This window comes from Spea bombifrons, chromosome 1, assembly GCF_027358695.1.
Source record: "Spea bombifrons isolate aSpeBom1 chromosome 1, aSpeBom1.2.pri, whole genome shotgun sequence".
Taxonomy (NCBI): Eukaryota; Metazoa; Chordata; class Amphibia; order Anura; family Pelobatidae; genus Spea; species Spea bombifrons.
Window position 1 is genome coordinate 102,087,993 of NC_071087.1, and position 18,835 is coordinate 102,106,827.

The window sequence follows — 18,835 nt, forward strand, 5'->3', positions numbered from 1 at the left end:
GTGCCATCAATCCACCCCACCCGGAGACCTGTTAATCAGCTAGAGCCTCTTGGCCAAACCTTGAGTGTTCTTAGGTATAGTGGAGGCTTATGTGGTCCACTCGGGAAGCCAGGAAGATATTGGAACAACAGACAGCTTAAACAAGGTAATGGCCAGACACATTCATTTTTAGGCATAGAATAACTTTTCAGTGTCAGTTTTCTTAAACTGTACCTCATCCAGGACCTAGTAAACAAGATAACTTGGAAAATCAATAAATAGTTATTTCTGTAGCAAATAAAGGTAGTTATGAGCATATGTATTGTAAATTTCCAGTCCTGCTGAAAATGTAATATATCCCAGCATACAACTGATGTCCCCCTTCTTGAATGGCTGCTCATTTAACAGGTATTTTAAAAGATGTGTACATTTACAACTGGTTCAGGAAGTAAGGAAGCAGAAAATGGAAAAAAAAGTTAAGAAAAATTACAAAATGATTTGTAGGCTGAAATATGGTACTATATATATATACACACTTTAAAAATTGCTTAAACATACCTGTATAAGCAATTTTTAAAGTTCCGTTGATTGAAGCTGGGTTTATTTTAGGTTACACATCCTCTTTAAGTAATGGGCTCAAAAAAAAGGGCTCTTGGCTAGCCAGCCATCAAAAAACTTGTCTCGGCAGTCTAGTGATTAAATCCTATGCAAATACTTTGTACACAGAATATTTCAATTTGGCAACACTTGCCATTAAAAACCTGTAATGTGAAACCATGAATTAATATACGAAGCATACTAACATATTATCCCCACCTGAGCCTACAATGAAATGATTCCTGGAAGCCATTGTAAATGCAGAATTCGGAGGAAGCGATCCAACTGTTGGCAGTTCTAGATGTGTCAGCTTATATACATTTCCTTCAAAAGGCACTCAGCTAAAAAGTTGCCTTGTAATTGAGAATTCTGCTTAAACATGAGTTAGATGATTTCATTGGAGTTATTATACATTTGGGGATACGGCAGGGAAGTGAATATTGTAAGCAGTTATGGGAAGGTTCTGGCAAGACGTACAAATGACCTATGTCAACTCTTTTAGTCCAAGATATTTTTACTGCCACAAACGTAGACTAACAATAATTGTATCATCATTTAGAAATTAATAGTTTATTTTTCAAGAATAAGTTTATATTAAAAAAAAAAAATACATTTTGAGGCTTGAGTTACGTGTTTCACGCCCAAACATGTGTGATTTATACACAGCTGTAAAACTATGAGCACGCTCTGAAAAATGACATTCCTTTCTCTTTCAGGACGCCTGAGTGATTTTGCGGCATTGTGATTAATGTCTGTAGCGATATCTGTTGATTGTGTACTAATTAATATTATGCTCTGCATTAAAGTGTAAGCCCCATAGAAAAATAAAGCTTTTTTATTAGAGCATTAAATATATCTGATGCACTTATTAGTAAAATGACTGTCCTTGTGCACTGCATCTCTCCGCCACGCTGACCTCTTCCCCCTTTACCGCTTCTCTTCACACTATCCAATCAAAGCAGCAGCTATACGCTAATTGGATCGTCACTAAAAAGGCATCCGATTTTACTACTTGTTTTATGTTTTATGGAGTGGATTGCTTTTAAATGTATAGAGGCCATAGTCCATAGACATACATGGCATTTATTATGAGTTTTCCTCTTAGTGATTGACTGTTACAGAACGCCTGCTTACGTGGACATATCTTTTGTGAAACCAAAATGTTTACCATAGAAATGAAACACTTTAAAGGTGATCTGTAACAAATATTACATTTTGCAGTTCTATACACTAAGTAATGTAGTTGTGTTGACAGATTTAATATATGGCTTTATTGCCATGATGATACATTGTCTATATAAGCATAGCATGAAACATATATATATATATATATATATATATATATATATATATATATATAATGTCTAATTCCTGATTTATTGAGCTATTATGGCTCTGTGTTTATACTTTGTAATTTGTCTGACCGTAGGATGCCCAGGCCAGCACAGACATTAACGGTAACGACTTTGACCCAATGCCACGGTATGACGCGAGCAACGAAAACAAGTGAGTAGCAGTTTTCTGTTCCGACTGAATTGTGCAATCTGCTTGGTGAATATACCACATTCGATGGGACCGGGTCCTTAACCCCTGCAAGGAAAAGATATTTCCTGCTGTATATGATGAGAGCATTTTTGCTATTTAAACAATAGATTTGATTACCCGTAATTCACTTATGTCTTATGTTTTCCGTGTACCAACAGAGATATGTCCCTGCCTGTGCAAAGTACATGTGACTATGATATTAGATCTGAAAGGTCATTTTGGCCATTTCCCTTAGGACATCTTATTACACTGGTATTTGAGTTTGTGTACATACTGTGCATGTATATATAAGTATAATGTATGTATATGTATATATATGTATATATGTATATATATATATATATATATATATATATATATGTGTGTATATATATATATATATATATATATATATGTGTGTAAGAATGCATACTGTATCAAACAACACCAGCGTTCCTTTTAGTTGTACTTTTTTGTGCCTCTCAGACAATACATTCCAAATACCTTTGAAATGTCAAACGTGATTCATTTGTCATCATGACTTATGTACGCACCGCATATTCAATCTGTTTGATCATGAACCTTCTGTAAATATATGGAACCTTTCCCAGCCAAAAAAAAAAGCAAAAAACAAAGAAAACAAAACAAATCAATCCATTTTTTGGAAATCTGGGGTCGGTGCAGTCCATAAAGGATTTGAAGCTTATAACTAAATGTTGGGAACTCTAAGCAATAAATGTAGCTGAAACCAAATTGATCCGTTTTGCAGTTCATTTCTCCCCACAGTGAGCTGCCTTCTCCGAATACATATGATTTCATATTATAAAAGGGGAATTAAACTCTGCAGGAAAACTACCTCAGCGGGCACAAAATGACTGACTTAATGGGAAAAATAGTCTTTTACCATCGAATTAAAGTAACTTGGTCATGTCAATTTTTTATATTTTCTTTTTTGGTTCTCTGCTCCCTCGCTGCGCCCTACATTATTTAGAAATAGAATTTGATAACCGGTAAAAAGCATTCAGCCCATCTCGTCTGCACATTATTATTGCGGCTGTAAAGACTCAAACCTCATGGTCTCATCTTAGACTCAGGACAGCCATATGCCTATCCTATGCATGTATGAATATTCTCGCTACTTCTTATACTTGGAGGGTGTTCCGCTTACCTACGAGCCTCTTGGGGAATTAAAAGGTCCATATGTTACATTTATTCTTCTGACCCTCTTGGTTTAATTTATGTCCTCTTGCCCTCACATTTCTCCTTCCCTTGAAAAAAGTACCTTCCCGTACTTTGTTAAATCCCTTTAAGTATTTAAATGTTTCTATCATATGCCCTCTTTTGCACCTAACATGTCTAGTCACTGGGGACCCCTTTAATTGCACTCCTGTGCAGGCAGATCCAATATTCATGGCTGACCAAGTTCAGCAAGTGAAGAAGACATCCAGGTGTGAAAAACACAGTGCCTCTCGTGAAAGCCCATTCCAAAAGTATTGCATGCAGAAAAGCTAGGAATCCACCTGTAATGACACCATACTCATTTCATTTTCCATTCGTTTATTGGATGCTGATGCACAATGCACACTCTCTCAGAGAGATACTGAACCTCAGCAGGATTATGGCCCTTAGGGGCCGTGCTGTCACCGCGAACTGGAGATGATATGCTATCTATCCGTGAATTAAAGACACTGCGTCCGTCCTCTTAGCTGTGCAGGTTTTCTGGCACAGCCTCCCTGCTAATTTAAAGTTTAGTTGCACATCGAGTGTTGTGTTTGCGTGATGATGTGGGATATTATTGAACTGTTCCCAGAACATCTGGGCAGTAAAGCAGGTTGAAATTAGCTGAATGCCTAATATGACACTTGTCTCAGTTGTCTCCAGACTTCAATTAAATATCCTCTCCATAAATCACTGAGGTCAGCCCTAAGGTGAGAGAGGCAGGGGAAACCTACACATCAGCCGCAGGTTAAATGAGGTTATTTAACACAAACCCATGGAAAAAATGTGTTTAATAGCCGTGCAGGAGACTATTTTAATAATATTTCAGTTGTTAGGAGATGTCTCTTGGGTTGACTGACATATGCACAGCTAGCAAGAAACTCTAATTTTCAGAAATAATAGGATTAAATAGGACTTGTTTGACTCTTGGGTGCCAGGGGCATGTTTGCATTACCTTGATTGCCATACAGGTACTCAAAAATGTAAAGTGGACCTGTCACCTTCTCCAGTGCTCCCCTTACCAGGGAGATCCTCCTATCTTTAAATTACATCGTTATTTCTTCTCATTAGTCCAACCTTTTGATGGAGGATAATTTGTCCTGGCAGTTTAATTAGAAGGTGATAAAGGGATGCTGGATGGGTGAGCGCAGGGCAGATGAATAAATAACATTTGCAACAAAGAGCACCAAAGGCACGACGTGGGGATTCGTAAAGATACAATGGTCCATAATACCTGGCATAATTTACAGTGTAATACATCCTCTTTATGAATAGTTTTAAAGATATTTTTAATAATATGGTTGTCCATCCGTGTCACAGCTTCAGTTAGATGCGGCACATTCTGATATTATTTAGAAGCCTTTGGTTAACATTAGCAAACATTAAACCTCTATGGGCTTACATTCTAATCCTGGGTGTGACAATAATTCCTTTAACTGTTATGCTATGTAGCTATCCAGCCAAAAGGTTACTCTTGTTTCCTACAACTTGGCAAAAGAAACCAAGCTCTCGTCAGTAGTGCAGATACATTCTGGAATTCTGCTCCGCTCGTCAGCTGTGGATGAAGTCATCCTTGCTATGTAAGGCATTTAGCCTGAGTGCCGTGATGTATGTAAAGCTGACCACTACTAGTAATCCCTCATAGGTTATCGTGACATGGTCAGCCAGCTCTTTCTTCTAAATTACTGGATCTTATTATTTCATATGGAAGGCAGATTTTTGCTTGGAATGGGCTCCATCAGATTTTACTGGTGATTTTTCTCTTCCCAATCGCAGAATGTCCCCCCTTAAGCTTTGTGGAAGCAGAGTAAATGTCTGCTATCTATTGTGAGGTATAGCAGTATAAAAGACTTTTGCACTGATTTTAAATCATGTAGACTCATTCATGCGCTTTTTGCTTATGACTCATTGAGGGGAATGTGCATTGACCACCTACAGAAGTGCTCACTGAGTTGGATCACCCCATGTCTTAATTCATTTAACACTTTGTATTTTCTCCTTTCTATTTTTCATTTTAAAACCTAGCACCAAAAAAGCAGAAATTAGCTGAACTATCATCATTTTATTCTGTAGATTTACTCACTAGAATCTAGAACAGAATAGAGAAGAATATTTACACCTCCCATACATAGCCTCTTATAGAGGATGAATGTGCTACAATAGGTGCTGTCTGTCTGTGCCACTGATAAATGTTCTCTGTTGGAACTTGAGATTAGGCTACAGTAAATCAAAGCATGTTTGCATCAAACGTACATGACAAGCACTAGTCAGGGGAGAATGCCAATTGGCTAGTTTTACCTTTCTTTATTTTTTTTTATTTTTTTTTTTTATAAATGAACATTACTGGTGATATGGTACTCATCCTGCCAATATTACCCACTTTAACCACAGACATGCCGCAGTGTTGATAAAGCTAATTGGGTTCTACATTCTCAGACATCTGCTAACCTTGTCACTTACGTGTGAATGTGACAATTCTTTGCATTCACAAAGGTGCAGAGAACAAAAACCCCTGCCTTTAATCTATAGCCAAAACTCCAAGGATAAAAGACTTGGCCCAGATTCTATGCACATCCAATTGATATGCGTCTTTCTACATTTTTCATTTAACTTGGTTTTTCCAAAATTCAATTTGACACTCTTGTTTTATGTTTGTTTCTCTGACATAAACAGGAATTCTAATGAGCCGTATCTCTGTGTCTGTTGTAAATATGATATTACTCAAAAGGTTTTTTTTTCAGTTATAGCAATATAATAACATAATTCCCCTCAGTACGGCTTAATAGTAGTTTTTGGAGGTGCTTTCTAAGCACTGAGAAGTTATAACACCTTTTCTCTAGTAAAAATAAAATAATGTAAGGTTTGACATTTAAGCTTCATAGAATAACATATTTTCTTCACTGTTAAGAAAACCTCTCCAACCTTAAACTAGTTAATAAATGTCCCTCTGCACGTTTGTTTCGTTTGAATTTACTGAATTCCGTTGGCATGCAGAACAACTTGTCATGACTTAATAAGTCAGAATCCAACCTCATGCTGCTAAGGAAGATGGAAATTCAATTATACATTTACATTTGTTTTATTAGTTTCTATATGTCCACGGAGCTTTATTTAACTGGATGCTAGTGGATTTAGTTTTGTACAATTTAATGTTGCGTATTGAGTATTCTTCATCCAAAAAGAATATATCATATACATGCATGATACATAGTCTATCAGCCAAAGCATGATACATAGTCCATCAGCCAAAGCATGATATATAGCCCATCAGCCAAAGCATGATACATAGTCCATCAGCAGCTAATACCTGGTAGTGTGAGAGGCTACTTATAAAAAATGAAAGAATAAAAAAACAATTAAAAAATACCTTCACCTGTTTTCAAATCAAAAACATTTCAGTCCATGCAGTAAAAAATACAGAACTAATTTTGTAGACGGTCTCTATAATGTCTCTACCTCAATGATTGAGGTCAAAATTCTAGGAGGTGGCACCTGTTCTCTCATCTTACCCTCTGCATGGTCAAAAATATGCATTAGAAGAAGAGAAGCGACTTCATGTTCACATATTTCTCATTCACATAACCACAACAGGATTGTGCAAGAAAAGAATGACTCAAGCACTATGCTATTTATGTGAGAGAGAAGTATGGCATTAAATAAGTACACATCTCCTGTCTGTTCATGTACATCTGTTCCATGTCAAAGAACGAATAAAGAAATGTGGACTGTTGCTAGACTGTTATTATATTCACTATCTAGAAGAATGTAAAACAGTGGTCCTCCCAAGGTGACCATACTCCCCTGAAGGTAATAGTTATACTGTCTGCTTTAGCACCAACAAAACTATTCATGTTTTTGCCCCATATGGCCTGTGCAAGCATACAACTATATGTTGTTTTTCTTCTTGCAGCAAAATAAAAATAGCTAATATTTTAATAAGATACCCAAAATGCATTACCAGAGGCTCCGATTTGTTTATTTCAAACGAATTGTCAGGAACATTGTTGTGTTGAAACCTTTTTAGCTGCCCTCTTGAGATGAAAACAGATCGGTTATAGGTTAAAGCTAATATGAGGTGAGTTTGATCTTAAGCCAGCAGGACCAAATTTAGATCTGTAGTTTTCCTGTCCAGGAGATTACAGTGGTGGAAGGACATCGAGCATCATAATGATGACAGACTCCATACTCAACTGCTGTAAGAAATGTTCTGTCACTTGCTTCAGTATTACGCTGTATTAGTTGAACATCGATGTGATTAGCGTCATGCAAGAGACTTCAGCCAGTATAAATAGTCAACCCTTATAATGGTTTAAGTCACTATAGTCGGAGCCAGTAGGAGAGTTTCGACTTTACTATGCATAAGAAACGGATGTCCCTGGCATTCCTCCGCAAGAAGGACCGAGTTGGCCAAGCATACTTCAATCAGTGAAGTGTCTTCTACAAGAAATATCACTGATTTGTATATGTTTAAACATATTTGCAAAATATCAAATAATTAGGCCTTGTGTATGAGAACTTATGTAGGGGAGTTTCTTTAATGTAAATCAGAAAATTGAATAAATTGGCAGCGATATCTGTAGAAAATTATTATTAAATTAGGATGTGCTGATCATACCAATTGCAATTATGTAAAATGCGGATGTCTAAAAAAGAACCAGTACATTTTCTTTCGGTTTGCATTGTTTCGTACCGACAGGTTACACAACACCTGTGATGTATTTATAAATGATATATCTTCACTTGGTCAATAATTCATTTATCTTGGACATCAGGGTCTGAAAAGGCTCTGTAGTGACAAATTGAAGTGAATTAGAATGTACTGTTACTGACACAAAGAGCAATGGATTTGAAGCTCACCAGTTCCCTGACTTCTCCTCACAATGTAATTGTAATTGTGGTGAGAGCTGTTGAAGTCCTGCACGAGATCAAAGAGTAAAAAATGCTTCAGGCTCATAGCTAAAGTAGCAATTTAGAAAGAAGGACCAAGTTGTTCAAAACGCCATATAATCAAAAAAAATTACTATAATTCCTGTAATGGCTGTGTCTAATCAATTTGATCCATTCTTTTCTTTGTTTGAATTATGGGTGCTGGTTATTAATACCACTTTTTATAAAGCGCCATCTAGGATGTAATAGACACATGCTTTGTGGCAGGCATTTCACCAAATGCTCCATAGGCAACAATGCCTTCCACGAGATTTGTCCCTGAAATTGGTGTCCATTTGTGGGCACTTTGCCCATCTTCCCAGGGTGCCAATAGGTTCTGTTCAAATAGATAGACCTCATGGTGGTGTCCAAAATCATATTTGTCTTAAAACCTCATTGTAGTAGCCAAAACAAGGTACATTGAATATGGAAAATACATCATAGATACATCACGAGACTCTGTAACTTATTGTCATACGCTGGCCTTCCAAGACTAATCTAAGGGAAACACTTTTGTGCGGTGTAACCCCACGATTATCTGTCAATTAGCTGGTTAGTCATTTTCCTCTTCTTGAGATGGTTCTTGCTACATGCACTGGAGTGTATTTCATCCTCTCTTTATCTTCTCGTGTGGCATTTATCTCAACTTCTTTGGATCCTCTATCGATTACATATTATTCATACCTTACTTGCTCCTGAGCTGTTATTATTGTGTTTTCTCCTCCAGTGTCCTTGTTTATCCTTTTTCATCCTGGTTTGTGTACCATTTCCCTCTAGCCTGGAGCGAATTTCATGTTATCTGTGCTTTGTACTTTAATGTGCTTCATATTATATGTTTCAATTCCTGTCATTTCTTAAATTTATTAAGCTGATTTATCTCATAGGCACTTTTTTTTCTGCTTGATGTTATCTTCTTGTTTTCATTTCCTCACGTATTTTCATGTTATCTGATTGTTCATGCCTGCCATTTCTCAGTTTTTCGCACTTTTTTAGTGCTATGTTGGCTGCACTCGTTTGATTGCTTATTTTCCTTATCTGTAGTTCACTTTATTAAGCTGTTTCCATGTTGGCTGTGTTCTGTTTCTCATCTGTTCTTATGTTGTGTGAACATAATTATTCTTGTTACTTCTCTGTGCTCATGTAAACAGTAGCTGCTTAGTTCCCGGCACTTACACATGAACTGAACGTCATATACTAGTCAGACTAGTAGACTCAATCATCTCATCTCTACCCAAGGAGTCCTCTCCTACTCTTTCACCAGTTTGCTATGGCGTGTGATTTTAAATAATTTTACTGACTCTGTTGTAACAGCGCTACTGAATCTGCTTTATATAAATAAATGTTATGTAATATTTATTATACAGTGTCCTACAGCAGAATGTCTAGTATAGTGGTTCATAAAGGGTTTTTCTGCACTAGCCAAATCCTGGTGTCTACCTATGCAGCTACAACCATGTCCTGGTGACGGCACCTACATATGCTTGTAACTTGCGATAGGATACTCTTCTATCATTTATATCTTGTTAGTCCTTCGGGACTCAAGTGCTCAGGTGTTGCAGTTCATACTCATCCTGCTAAGGCAGGGGTCAGCCATGGTACTCATGTTAAGGTTGAAACATGTTTTTTTTTTATTCAGAGGGTTATAAAAGTTGTATTTTTTAATAAAAAAATCAGTCATGAATTCTTACTTCGCAAATCTGCTTAAAACCGTGCCTTTAAAGTATATTACGGTAAAGCGGAAACTTACATTGGTCATGTACTGTTTCATATTAGCTTTTTTTCTTAAATTAATAAGAAAAAAACACATTTGAGGAGTGCTGAGAAGTTACTTTACCTACTGATTCAGCAGTCATCTTATTATAAGTTGCATCATTTAATAAAGGCATTACGCTTTGAAACACTGGCAGCCGATGTCATTAAGAGCAAGCATAGGATTTCCTAAGTCTCCCAAAAATGTGTTTTTTCAGGTAGAAGCATGACCATCAAGTTTCTCTTAATAATGCAGCGTTTTTTTTGTGTAACCAAGGTTTCCTGCAGTCTTTCAGGCCACTTCATCATCCTGACAGTAACACAAAGGACCAATGCACAACCTTTTAGCCCTGTGTCTCTTTAGACTGTAATTTAAAAAGGCCTGGGAACTTGTTCCTCTCCATTATAAACAATAAGAGAACTTTAGCACACGCTCTCTGATCCAGAGTTTCTCAGGCAAAAGCTTTTTATGTTGTATAAACATGTTTTCCCTGGAGGTTCGACCACCTTATAGTAACTTTTTTTTTTTTTTTTACTCCTTTAAATATCCACTACCTTAAATTAGCAAACATCCACAGAGAAGGATTCTCAGTTTCCATCACTTGGCAGACGCTCACGTCTTTGTAACGATATATTTAATTGGAACCTCATAGTCCTGCCAAATGAAGACAATTTGGACATTTATTTGTTTCGTCTTATTATCATTTTAGATGAACTAAGGTTCCAAATCGATAAAACTGTAACATTTTAAGGAGGAAAATTGTGAACAGATCTTTGCCAAATACTTTGTTACAGTCATATACACTAACTGAAAGAATGTAGTAATGTACTTTACTATTAATATATATATATATATATATATATATATATATATATAATGAAACCCTCCTAAACAAAAACAGGATCCGCATGATTATTTCTGCTATGGTATCTCTTCCAATTTTTTATAGTGATGATGGAGTTATTGTATGTTCATGCATATAATATCTTTCAATAAACATTTTTCCCAGTTGAAATGGATGGAACGATGTATCAGATTTGCCTTCTGTGCGTATGTACGGTTTCCCCAGCTCCTTGGCTTGCACATGTACAGTATACTCACCACTAACCAGCTCCAGTGGTGGCTCGCACAAGAGTTCCAGGGGGTCTAATGAGACACCTGTAAAAATGCGCTTAAAGTGCCCCTATCGATTTGAAGAAGACAAAGTTGTTTGGTGCCAACAATATTGCTTCTTTTCTTTGGTACCTATACAACTGAGTGTATACAAATACAGGATAATCAAACTGCTTTTATCTACTCTACGCTACAATACCTGCATCCTAATTGAACAGCAGTACCTGCGTGTCAGAAAATCATAGACGTCACAACAGTTTTAAAGCACGCTTTCATATCTGATGTGATTGAAGCACCTTTTGAAGCAGAATAATCTTATTCTGGAAATCATGGTGAGCTCAGTGAAAGGTGGTGTTTTAAGCAGCTTTGTCTCGTAACAAACCAAGACAACCTGAGGTTTTTATTTACAGCCTATTTTTTAAAAAAAGTACTAGCTACTGTATAATAGTCCTTAACCCAAATACATCATGAAATCATTCACTAATTGGATGGAATATATTGCATTTAAATGAAAACTCATGCTGTTGCCCCAAACATCGCAAGGACACCCTCCACGGTCCATGTCAAATATTAAATGACAATGCGTAGTCTCTGCGCTTTCTGTTGTGTGAATTGTAAATGTGTAATCACAAGGTGCTCTCTAGGACCCGGTGGAATCAATGTTTTGCCTTTCTTTAGTGGTTTTAACACTACGGGCCTTGTCGTACCTTCCATAGTCGATCCCCAAATGCCAGTGGTAGAGTCCCCCAAAAATGGTCTATTCACATACTGCACATCAGGGTGTATTTACAGGTTAATCCCTGTTATTTGTCTTATTATACTTATTCTTGTTTTCAGTTGACATTTGCAGAGTTTATATGTACCGTACGTTATTATTATTATTACAACTATTCATCACCAGGCCTCAAAACTTGTACCTCAAAGACCAGAGTTTTGTACCTGCGCACATAATATATTGTTTTGTTGTTTTTCAGTTGTAAGAGATTGCTCTGCTTTTGATTGTTGTCCAAGTCCTATATGGGACGGTTTAGCACTACCCCCAATTCAACTGCATTGACTCAGCTACCCCCATAAATAAATATATAAATATAAACATGAGAAAATAGATATTTAAAAAAATCAACACAGGTCAGCAGTTGCACTATTAACAGGATTTAAAGATAAAGAAACATGGGGAAAATGACCATGGCTTTAGCGGTTTACTACATATAGATGCCAAACATAGACGTATCAAACGTGTGGACACAGGGTCAGCATCTCCATGTTGACCCCTTAGCAAGACTAAATGATCAATGGGATTCATGACTACAATGAACACGTGACCTGGCAAAGTTCCTGGGCGCTTCTGCACCACGACCTAGAAGCCTGTGGTGGTCAAGGAGATGCACCTCAGTGTTTGCACCTCATGTGCCGTGATCATAGTCCTTAAGGACCAGGGTCTTTTTTAAAGATGACGTTGTTAATTCGGAGTTTCTCAGTATCAATCTTTGTACGTGTGTTTTTTTTAAGACTGGGTGATTGAGAATTTAAATAATTCAAAAAGCATGTTAAACAGTAGGTCGCTAGAAGAAAAACGAGCAATGTTCTGTAATATCAAGAACATTTTGTTGCACGTTTTGCATTTGTTTTAATCTGATATAAAATATACACCTATACATTGGCTGAAATTGTGAAAAAAAACAACTAATTTTTGTTAAATGAAATTCATTTATAGTATAGTACATACCAAACAGTGGTTATTTTCTTGCTACACTTTATGTAAACGCATTTATGGCTTCAAGCAGTTAGTGATTCCACGGTGGAGTAAACATGATATGGCAGAAGACCGGCGTAGTCGCACTGGAATTAAGCAGTTTAGTGATATTCCCAATAGACTGTGGGCTGACAGCAATGTACTGGCTCCTTTCCAAATATCTCTAAGGGCCTATGACATTTAAGAACAACAATCTTCTCAAAATGTCACGGCTCCAGCAGAGTTAAACGCTGCTGGAATCTTGAGTGGAGCCGAGAAGTCAGTTACCTTTTTAATAATAGAGTTTTACTGCTAGACATTTTGTGTTAAGGTCCACCAGCCTAAAAAATATCATAAGGTCAGAGTATCGCAGATCCGTCATAAGTGCTAAGCGCAGGAACTTGCACTATGTATTTAGGGTCCCGCAAAACAAATGTACTTTTGCAGTTATTTTATATGTTTTGCTTTATACTTTATAAACCGATGTTATAAAGTATAAAATAACTCCAAAAAGTACATTAGTTTGGATGCGTAAATGTACCAAATAACCCAAAAGTGCTTTTGTACTGGCACCTTATATGCTTGTTGGAAAGCTGATGGCACAGGGGTGAAGAGAAATAAATGATCATTGTGCCTAGGCATCTGTTTTTTAAAGCTCTCAAGAGTCAGCTGTGATTTATTTACAACCATTTCTCTTTTTCCTTTTTTTTGTTGTTGCGTTCTATCATTAAAGTGCAATCACAAGCGGAAATACAAAATAATCGGTTATTTTAACAAATGTAAGATTATTTCCTCTCTGGAGCATAATCATCGTACTGTTTGATTTTCCAGATGTAGTCTTGTCATCTGGTAAGTGTGGACACCCTAGTAGGCGGAAGGGTTAGAACAGGATGACCTGAGAGAAATTGATTTATTAATACATATGTCATATAATAGTGGACTATTTTATTACGAACTACTCTTTCTTCTTGGATTTTCTTCTTTCGGTAGTGAGTAAATAACGAGTAGTGTTTCTTCGTTTCATATTTCGCAGACATGGAACTCGATGTGCTGGAGAAGTTGCGGCCACGGCAAACAACTCCCACTGTACAGTAGGAATTGCGTTCAATGCCAGAATTGGAGGTACGTGGTGTCACCTGGAACAGCACTTCAGTTCTTTCCCATAGAAAAATGGTATTGGATTTGCCGTTGTAATCTGCCCATAAGGTTAAAGGTGGATTTTATTAAATCTGCTCACTAGAAAGTTAGAAAGAACATGAAGATAAAGGCTGTTTCGTGTTGCCGGGCAATCATCATTTAATATGACATTTCTGGGATTGGTTGCTAAACTGTGTGATAATGTGTGAGATAAAATCCATTCATTTAGGTCAACTATTCTCTCACAGAGTTACGGCAAATCGATTCGCGTCGATCTTAAGCCACAGATCAATGTCATGCCCAGTCTGATACAGACCTATGACTAAAATTTGATCAATATATTTTCCAAGCCTAATACTATAATTCACAGTCTTTGACCATTTCTATTTTAATTCAGAATAATATATGGAGCAGGTAAAAATATATATATATATTTGGAGCAGGTACCTTTTCTGTATGTTTTCCTACAGTAATGGACACACGTAAGAAACAATATACTGATGAGATACCTGTGTGGGTCTCCTGGATCTTTGATTAAAAAGAGGAAAAAGAAGGGAAACATCTTTTTTTAATGAGATTTCTCAGTCTTCCATGTTCCTTTTTTTATTCAATGAGAGTTCATTACATGTCCTCACTGAACTGTATTTCTGATATAAATAACAGTGGGTGCATTAATCCATAGTATCTTGCAGAGAGAAACTTCACAGCTCATGTAGTCCAACATCAGTGTGTTCCTGACATCCCGTGCAGCTGCAACTTTCATAGTTAAGCCTTAAGCCCACCTCAACAGGGCAGGGTTTTAATGATTTTCTCAAAGAAGCATCAGGAACAAGCATCAGCTCAGTTGTTTTGACAGCTCCACCTGTGCTCATGTGAAGTTAATCTTAAAATGTTTCACGTCTGTGTGTGTGGAACAGGAACTGGAAGACTTTTTTGCTACCAGATGCCTTGAAAAAAAGACAATTTCATTATTGATTTCTAAACAGTCACCAATGGTATGATGGAAATGACTTCAGAGAAATCTAGATTCTCCAGTATACATTTCTAACTTGTACAATATATATTTTTTTTTTAGATCTGTCGAACATGCTCACCTTAGGATTTCATAGAATGAATTTAGCTGTATAAAAATGTCTTATGGGACGTGTGTGTTATATTAGGTGACCTTTGTGGTTTTAGGTGTGCGCATGCTGGACGGAGATGTAACGGACATGGTGGAAGCTAAGTCTCTCAGCCTGAACCCACAACATGTTCACATCTACAGTGCCAGCTGGGGTCCAGACGATGATGGCAAAACAGTAGATGGACCAGCATCACTGGCTCGTGAGGCCTTTGAGAATGGCATAAGAACAGTAAGTACACATAAAAGTGACACCCGGGTCTGCCTTTTGCATGCCTTAATCCAAACTCTAAAAGGATTAAACGATACGGCATTTGGCCATATAATTAATTTGCTATCACAGTCTTTTTTATTTTTAGTTTCTCCTGGGGTGCTCTTTTATTTATCTCGTTTAACCACTGAGCTGAAAACTTATAACTCAACGTTTAACTGGAATGCTGTGGGTTGCCAATTCCCCAGATCATTTAATAATATTATGTGATTGACTTTATACATTTTATATATTTTTTTAATAAATAAATTATTATTTTCGCCATAATCCAATGTATGCAGGTTTATACCATGGAATAGGCCATCTTGACTTTCTGTTCTCTGGACCTGCATGGATGTTCCTCCCTTGCTGTATGAAGTCTGTTGTTTGTTAAGTTACTGTCCTTCTTTAGTGAAAACAAAAACATATTTCCCCTACTTTTAAACCAGTTATCTCAGATTTCACTTATTATCATTTTGTGTTGCTATTGATTTATAAGAAGTCAGCATATCCATTGAAGTTGTTTCTAAAGTAGCTTCAGAAGGGGCTGACATTGTTTCTAAAAGAAAAGACTGTATCAGATTCCTATGTGAAACACTGACGATCAAGGTTCTACCTATATATGAAAAACCACTTCCAAGACTAGAAAATCATGTTATATGAAAGTGTCTACTGCTTTCTTTATGGATTGATAGACCATGGTAGGTCTATCATGGTAGGTAGCATTTCCTTCTCACATGTCACCAGACATAACTTTTTAAAGTTTCCCATGCTCTGATTCACCTACTTCCTTTCAGATCCAATATGATGACAAATGACATTAAAATCCACCCCAGTATACTCTCCACCATATTGTACTGCTAAGATCCTGGCTTTATGCAGGCCATGTGAGATGTCTGAAGGTTCCTGATGTAAACTAGCCACGTTGAGATCTGTTTTAAAATAGTACCTTAAAGAAATACTGTTTTCCACATTACATCTATAGATAGTACTTTTGTCCGTCATTATTCTAGTCATTAAACTTTCTGCCACATGCTATTACCACATGCTTAGTTCATACACAATGTGAGTTTCAAAACCATGAAGGCTCTAGGCATGAGTGAATTTTTAACAGTGTACCTAATGAAATGTAACATCTGTCCTGACTTGTATTCATTAATTATTTTTATAACATATGTTGAACACATAACACATTTGCTGTAATATAGTGAACAGATAGCTCTCTCTGGTTGAACCGACGGTAGCTAGCACGCTGCCCCATACACTGTTGTAATATCATTCAGCTTGCAAATAAAAGGTCCATTATTTTATACGACGGTGTGGTCCATCATGTTCACTGGAGCTTTGGTGGGAATTACTTTAATGTCCCAGTTTAATTTGTGATTGCCGGTCTATGTGGAGTAAAGATGCACATATAATCAGTCTTGCATGAAGTAACCCTGAAACTCTCAAGCCAATGTGTGATGTTTGGTTTAAAAGTTTGAGACCATTTTGCTTGCCTGACCAAGATTCAAGGGAAGTTACTTGAACTTTTTCCTTCCCCTTCCTTGAAACGGAAAAACAAATCTTCCACTAAATGAGAAAAATAGCTTAATGTTATTAAAGGTAACCAACTTAATGCTTGGTCAATGGACCAAGCTGTGGAGGAAAAATGCACAGTTTAGTTTAGCTGTGGTCAGTAACAAGACTTGTAGAAGATCATTGATGCCAGCGGAGGCTTTAGTGAAGGCCTGTTTCTGTTTCTGTTGACCGCCACCAAGCAAAATTTAGTCGACAGTAGAAAATAAATGAGTTAATAAATGTTTGTGAACCCGTTGGTTAGTGGATAAACCCCCAAAAATATAAAAAATAATTATGACCCTTTAACCTTATACAAAAGATCTCAGAATTATATTATTAATTTCTGCCATGGCTTTATTAAATTCAAGCATATCTAGGCATCCAATCTCATTGTAAAGCACAAATTATTATGGAACTGGGAATTAGCAGGAATTATTTGCAATAATAAAACATTTAATGTTTGTAATAATAAACAACTATTTTTTTGTGAGACCTCTCTCATAAAACAAGTAGGAAATTAACCAAAAGTTTTCATTCTGAGGCTCAGAAGTATAAGGAATATTAAATTCAATGTAGCAAGTCCTAATAAAATCTAAACAATGCACAGAATATGTCTTCTAGCTGAAGCATATAAAAAAGGGAAACTGCATATATTTTTTGACGCACTGCACCTCTGTTATAGTTGAAGTAGGTTTTACCAAGTACTCTTACCATATTTTACAGGACAAATAACAATAAATATGCTTTTATATTATGGGCTCGTTAAGCCTACAGGTTTCATATAATGTAATAAGCAAGTGGGTTTTTTTTGCTTTGCTTTCATGGGCTAAAATAGGAACCAGAAAGGTCCTCGTTATTTCAGAAGTCTAATATTCTTTAGGTTATCACCTTGGTTATCCAATATTATGAAACCTAAAAATGAGGACTACCTGCTCCGTTATAACCAGGGCCGGCCCAAGACTTAATGCCACCTGGGGCGAAGTTTAAAATGCCGCCCCCCCCCCGCCGACACCGGGGGGGCGGCATTTTAAACTTCGCCGACGCCATTATCTACCCTAAGCACCCCCCCGGTACTTACCTTTAAACAGTCCTGCGGCGAGTCTCCTTGCTCTGCCACGGTCCCGGCTTGTAATGCTGAGCGCCGTAAATTGACGTCACTTCCGGTGCTCAGCATTACAAGCCGGCACCGTGACAGAGCACGGAGACTCGCCGCAGAGGAGAGAGAGAGAGGGGCGCCGAGCGGGTAAGCGAAAACCACTCGGCGCCCCTCTCTCTCCTCCGCTTAAAAAAAAAAGAGCTTGAGGCGGCAAAGTGCCGCCTGGGGCAGTTGCCCCAGTCGGCTCCATTGTAGGGCCGGCCCTGGTTATAACAGAACCACTCAGCTCTTTTTTTCTATGGTGTCGGCTTTGAGTTATAATATCAAAACTAAAACGCATGTTAAAAGCCCTTATTTGAAATTGCAAATAAGCTACGTATTCACGCTAACCCCTAAAGAAATGGGCTTGACTGCCTCTTTTAACTACAAGGTGTTTTTTACTGGAGGTACAAAGTTTATTCCTAATAGGTAACATGTTTGTACAGGTTGGCACAGCAGTAACAGATCTATTTATTCTAAACACGTTCTGCTAATCTTTAACAAGCACACGTCGGGCAACTATGTCAAGAACAGGGAAAGCACGTAAACATTTTTTATGTTTATGTATCACGAATATGTCACAAAAACGTCACCAGCATGCGTTTTGTTCTTTTACACCGTATCCACTCAGAGTTTTATGTTGATAGCTTTTACAGTTTGCAAGAGATCTGTTCTTCCTGCCCCGATCAGCAGAGCAGTTATATTCTTAACCAACATGCAGCAGCCCGTCATGTCTTGTCTTGTTTGTCCGTTATCTGTAGGACATTTAGGACGAAACAGCAGCATTTACTGCA

General features: G+C 37.3%; 1 protein-coding gene across 3 annotated transcripts in view; it reads left to right on the plus strand.

Moving 5' to 3' along the window:
- Positions 1–18,835, plus strand: part of PCSK5 (proprotein convertase subtilisin/kexin type 5) — a 151,806-nt gene that overhangs the window by 49,361 nt on the left and 83,610 nt on the right. For all 3 annotated transcript variants that reach the window (XM_053466780.1, XM_053466788.1, XM_053466794.1), the window contains exons 5-7: positions 2,006–2,082; positions 13,873–13,961; positions 15,156–15,328. In XM_053466780.1, coding sequence (XP_053322755.1) covers positions 2,006–2,082; positions 13,873–13,961; positions 15,156–15,328 — 339 coding nt within the window. The remainder of the gene's footprint in view (positions 1–2,005; positions 2,083–13,872; positions 13,962–15,155; positions 15,329–18,835) is intronic.